This window comes from Mycteria americana, chromosome 6 (assembly GCF_035582795.1).
Source record: "Mycteria americana isolate JAX WOST 10 ecotype Jacksonville Zoo and Gardens chromosome 6, USCA_MyAme_1.0, whole genome shotgun sequence".
NCBI lineage: Eukaryota > Metazoa > Chordata > Aves > Ciconiiformes > Ciconiidae > Mycteria > Mycteria americana.
The window spans coordinates 61568007-61573459 of record NC_134370.1 but is presented as its reverse complement, the minus strand read 5'-3'; the positions used below and the strand labels follow the sequence as shown (position 1 = coordinate 61573459).

Here is a 5453-nt window from a genome sequence, read left to right as displayed (position 1 = left end):
CCTGCCAGCCCCTTGGCAAGGCTCATCTTGAGTTTTTTGTCTGGTGTAGATTACGAAGAATTTCCCCTTTCCTAATTTTGTTGTAGAAAGGGAAATTACATTTCGGCGGGATATTTCACCACTGCCTACAAAAGGGTTTCATATCCCTATGGCATCCACCGGTGGGCCTGGGCCGTGAGCGGGGTGTCGTGAACAAAAGCACGCAGGCCCTGTGGCACAGCAGTGCCGCTCGGATGCCATCGGCCTCGCAGCCCAGGACCTGTGCCTTCAAGGAAGGTGTGCTAGCCTCCGTAGCCGTGTCCAAAGGGAGACGCTGGAGGCTTCGTTTTGGCACATTTAATGATCCAACCCACCTTTAAGTGCACGAGGGAACGTTTCTATAGGAGAATACTTGTTTTTGTAAATCTGTTGTGCGCGGTATTTGGTGACATCTCGATTTAGCTACTGTGCACGTTGATTAAGTCATCAGCTGTCCCCACTCTGCAGCTCTTTGACCTCATCTTTTGCTCTAGAAACAGTGTTGTGTTCTCCTGTGTATCGCCTGACAGCTGTAAGGATCCCTTAAACCGCAGTGCCCCAGGACCTGGGATGCTACCCAAACAGCGTTGTGTATAGATAACTTTATGACAGTTAACAAAGCATATCTACACTATTTTATAAGGCTTAGCTAATAGCCCTGTTGTTTTCAGACATTTTATTATGTTTAGAATCCGGGTGGTGTATCTCATCACTGCTTTTCTTGCTCTTAAATGCAGAGCAAATGGAGGTTTTGTCCTGCTGAAGATAATCTGGAGCCCACTGGGCTATTAATGATCCAGGCTTCTTTTGTTTAAACCCAGGCCTTACCATGAAGGCAAGTTCTAAAATTATTGCATCACCTAGATTTTGAAAAGGCTAGATTAGCATCTTATATTTAATTTAAAAATTGTACTCCCCAGTATAAAATAGGTTAGTAGATTAGTGTAGAAGGAAGTGAACATGGTATTAATAGACTGGTATTAGCCACTACAATATGTGCTTACAATAGCACACAAAAAGGAACTAAGTAAGAAGTACTGTTCTTATCATGAAGACTTAGACTGCAAATAAATAAATATATGTCAAAATATGTTTTAAAATGTCATTTCTGACAGGAAGTTCCATAGGTGTTCTGGGGGTGAGCATTTTCCTTTAGCAGCCCCCTGCCCTTAGGAAGCTGCTATCTCTTCTTGAACAGCAGCAAAGTTTATCTATTTCAGAAGTCCTACTATACATGCTAAATAATCTTTGTTTTCATTGGGGAAGGAAAGGGAGAGGGAGCAATACAGGTCCTAGCAAATGTTGACATCTGTTTGTGTTCAGTAGTTAAACCCACCAAGTTAGAGCATAGAATCATAAAAGAACCTAGGTTGGAAGGGACCTCGAAAGATCATCTGGTCCAACCTTTCATGGGAAAGGGAGCCTAGATGACACCGTCTAGCACTCTGTTCAGTCGCATCTTGAAAGCCTCCAGCAATGGGGCCTCTACCAGTAATGTCCCTGGGGAGGTTGTTCCAGTAAATGATTGTTCTTACTCTAAAAAATTTCTTATGTCAAAAACTTATGTCAAGATGAAAGATGGAGAAGCCATTACCACAAGGAGGCTGGTTCATTCTCCCGGTGTCATAAAGCCTTGATTGTCTAGAGGATTTGTCTCTGAGAATAATGGTGTTGTGTGCCACAGGTCCACTGCTGCCTCAGTTTGGTTCGCCTCTCAACACATCTACAAAAGAAGAAAAGTGTTTAGACCCAGCCTTAGTTTGAGAGTCACTACAGCTAAAGAAAACCCTTCTAGAATAAATTCTTTAAGAACTCCTGTTTAACCTTTGAAAGCAAATGCAATTTGAGTCAAAACAATAGTTGCCCCAGACTATAAAAGCCTGGAAGTCTGTTAGGTCCTACGTGTGAATTTGCTGAGTTTGCAGTGTATCCCAAAACACTAATTACTGTCATCAGAGCTGATCCAGTTGATTTATTTTGCCACAAGCTGTCTGTTTCTTATACAAGCTACGGGATAGTACTTAAGAAGTACTACAGAAAATTAAGGTCTTGACATTCATGGACTTCAGGTCAAACCCATATACTACTTGGATTCTCCAGTAGCACTGTGGTAGCTTTTCTAAGAGTTATCTTACTCAGGTAGACCTTTTCCCATCCTCTGATTTTTCTGAAAGAAATGAGACCAATCATAAGACTTTAAAATACATATTTTAATGTATTTTTAAAAAATATTAGTGTATTTACACAAATTTCTCATTTTAAAAATATTTTGAACTTGCCTATTTTAAAACATCTAGTTTAAAAAAAGTTCAGCCAGATGACTACATTACACAAATTGAAAGAACATTCAGTGCAGATATGAGCAATTAAAAAAATACAACAAAGAAACACATACCATTGCATTAACAGTAAGTGAGTGCACATTTTTAAGTTGCTAGCTTTCACAAATTGTTCTTCCCATAAAAATTGCTTAGTCTGTGTCAGTAACTTGTACCCACTTTTATATTGGAATTTGCATTTCCTTTTTCTTCACAGCCCCCCCCCCCCTTTTGCTTATACAAAGGTTGCAATAAAATGCATTACAGTAGTATTTCATTTACAAAACAAATGACATTAAAACTTGTTTCTTAACCCATTGGATTGTATTTCAGTAAAACAATGTCCTTTCATGGAGGTGCAACAGAGATTCCAAGAGCTGTCTGGATGTGGAGAATGATCTCTCTCTTGAAGCAGTCCTGCCTGGAAAGGGTGACTTGAATTGCTGCATGATACTGTGTCGATTCCTCTTTGGAGGGATCTCATCTTCAGGTTTGGCAATTAGGATAGCATGTTAAACATCGTATTTAGTAAAAATAAATACAAATAAATTAAAAACAAATTATGGAAGAAAATTATTTTCTCGTTGATATTGCTTGGAGGAAAGCTTAGCAATGAAGCTTGTGGCAATATCTAGATTATACATGAATGGAAGGTCCATTTATTTCAGTAGTACTCTCTGAACAAGGAAAAAACAGCTATGAACATGGCTGTAATTTTGGAGAAAGATAGTAGTGATCTTCTTTCAAACTTCGTTAGGAAACCATTTTCCTGTGGAAAAGAACATGGACAGCTTAAAAATAATGTGTAGGAAAAAGACACCACTCTGTGCTAGTATCAGATTAATGGGGTGCTACACCACTGTGCATAGAGGGACAGGTTTTCAGAGCTCTCCCTCCAAAAGATGAATTGGCCTTTAAAAACAGTAGCTGAAAATAGCTGCACCTTGCTGAATGTTTGTTTTATCTCCAAGTCAAGACTCTGCCCTCCCTGTGTAAATAGAAAATGAATGTGAGCTGTATCATCTGAGCCCACATCTTAAAGGAAAATACAAATACTATGTTTCTGATGTAGTAATATAAATATCTTCCTTTAAGCCTCCTTATTCTACTACGATGAGCCACGTATTATGACAGAATGTTACCAGGAGTTGATACCTCTCTCAAATAAAATTGACTCTGTTTGAAAGAGATGCAGAGAGAAGCCTTTACAATAAATATGATGCATCAAGGGTCCATGACTGACTGTCACCTTTTTTTACTGTTACCAGACAGAGAAGAATCAAAGCAAGCAAAAAGAGAAAAAAAAGAAAAGAAAGACACTAGAAAACAACTGAGTGAAAAAAGTAATAGCAAATAGGAAATATAAGAGAAGTGGGATGAGAGAGGGGTGGAAAGAGAAAGTAACATTTACGTATAGGTGAAGGAAAAAAGTACCAGGAAAATAACTGACTCTGATGTCATTGATTCTCAGCTTCCCCTAACTGCAAAAGAAAAAGGTATTGGTGTCATGAAACTCTGCAAAGCAAAAGGGACCTCCTTTCCACTGGCAGAAGGGAATTTCAGCAGCTTGGCAAAATAATCCACATATTGACAAATGCTTTCCTCACCATTGATCATTGATATATGGAAGTTCTAGGATTATCTCAGTCCAAACAAACAGAAAAAGTTTAACCCCAATTGCACTTACCTGGAAATTTGTTTAAGTAAAACTGATTTGGGGGATTAAAGAATGGCTTTGTTGAAATCCACAGCAAAAGTACTGACTTCAGCCGTAAGGATCACACCTGTGTATTCTTCCCTTTACTTTGAACTTCAGTATTTATGGACCACCTCCTCTATGGAAGCAAAATTGCTGCACTAACCTTAGGATGCCACTTAATTTTAGATTTAATAATGGGAAATTTAATGGCATGCATAGTTTAACCTGCTTTGAGCAGGAGGCTGGACCAGATGATTTCCTAAGGTCCCCTTCAACCTGAATTACTGTATGATCCTATGATTCCAGACTAACTCTAGGGTTTTGACTGTTACAGATACAGAAAGTGCCTTTTAAAAAAGCAAGTTATCTTTTAGCATTGCTCTATTTAAAGCAGAAGTAAAGCTTTCACTGTAAGTCTCAAGGAGACATTCCAGACATCAAATATTAAACCACCAAATAAAACACTGAATAAAATGATTTTGACAGTGTCTGAAACAATAGTTTTCCTTAATTAAACAAAATCTCCTAATCTAGACTTTGGTGGAAAATGAGAAACTTACCCAGCCACCGTTTGCATCTATCCATTCGGCTTTGTGGTTTATTATGTACTCTGTGATGAAATAAGAAATCTGCTCCTTCTCCTCTCCAGTCAGCTGAACTCCATGCTCTTGAAGCTTCTTAGTGAGAAGACCTCCAAATGTAAATATGGTCATAATTCGTCCCCAGTTAGTATTTCCGTCAGCAAATTTTTCTGCCATGACACCATTGAAAATTCTCTTGGCAACAGCTACAGAGGTAATATCAATCCTGTCCAAGAATGGTCTGAGAGCCTCCTCGGTTTGGTCTTGCAGCGAAGATGCAATGTTTCGCAAGACATGAGCAACCCTGGTTTGGGCTGGTCCAAGATGTGATTCCTGAAGCACATATTGCAGATAATCTTGAGCTAAGTAATAAACGTAATAGAAGTCAGCAGTTTCCATTTAGAACGAAACGTGGAGAGCAGTGTGCCGCTCTTAATCAAGGCCAGTAATGAGCAGCCACAGGACATGCACACAGCTTTGTATCGTCTGGTTTTGATGGAATTTATTTGCTTTTACCACAGAATTTCCTGTAAAAACCTAGTGACTTAATGGTTGTGTGGGCTGTGGAATATGTCATGGCGGAAATGAAAGAGAAAGCGTCTGCGCAAGGGGAACATATCAAACATATCTTCTTGAGTGATTTATTATTTCTCTAAATAGTATGATTTCACAACTGAAATCTACCAGCTTTTACCACATTCTTTAGTAGTATAAATTGGCATTTGCTAGGGACTTTTGCTATGAAACACTAGCAAAGATTTGGTATTTGGCTTGCAAATTGCTCAGAATGGTCTACGCTAGCAAAGGTTAGGCATTTGCCTTGAAAAAACATGCCTA

At 39.0% G+C, this 5453-nt stretch overlaps 1 protein-coding gene across 1 annotated transcript; it reads right to left on the bottom strand.

The window, feature by feature from the left end:
* Positions 1-2276: 2276 nt before the first annotated feature.
* Positions 2277-5097, bottom strand: BCL2A1 (BCL2 related protein A1). The gene is made up of 2 exons (XM_075504201.1): positions 4596-5097; positions 2277-3105 (listed from the first exon to the last, which is right to left on the bottom strand). The coding sequence occupies exons 1-2, from the start codon at positions 5013-5015 to the stop codon at positions 3001-3003; spliced, it is 525 nt and encodes a 174-aa protein (XP_075360316.1). The 5' UTR covers positions 5016-5097; the 3' UTR covers positions 2277-3000.
* Between the last annotated feature and the right edge of the window lie 356 nt (positions 5098-5453).

Bases quoted from the DNA above. Each gene is read 5' to 3' on its own strand.
- BCL2A1 (XM_075504201.1), bottom strand. From the start codon at position 5,015: ATGGAAACTGCTGACTTCTATTACGTTTATTACTTAGCTCAAGATTAT. The intron at 3,106-4,595 runs GTAAGTTTCTCA...TCTTTTCCACAG, and splicing joins TAGATGCAAACGGTGGCTGG to GAAAATGGTTTCCTAACGAA.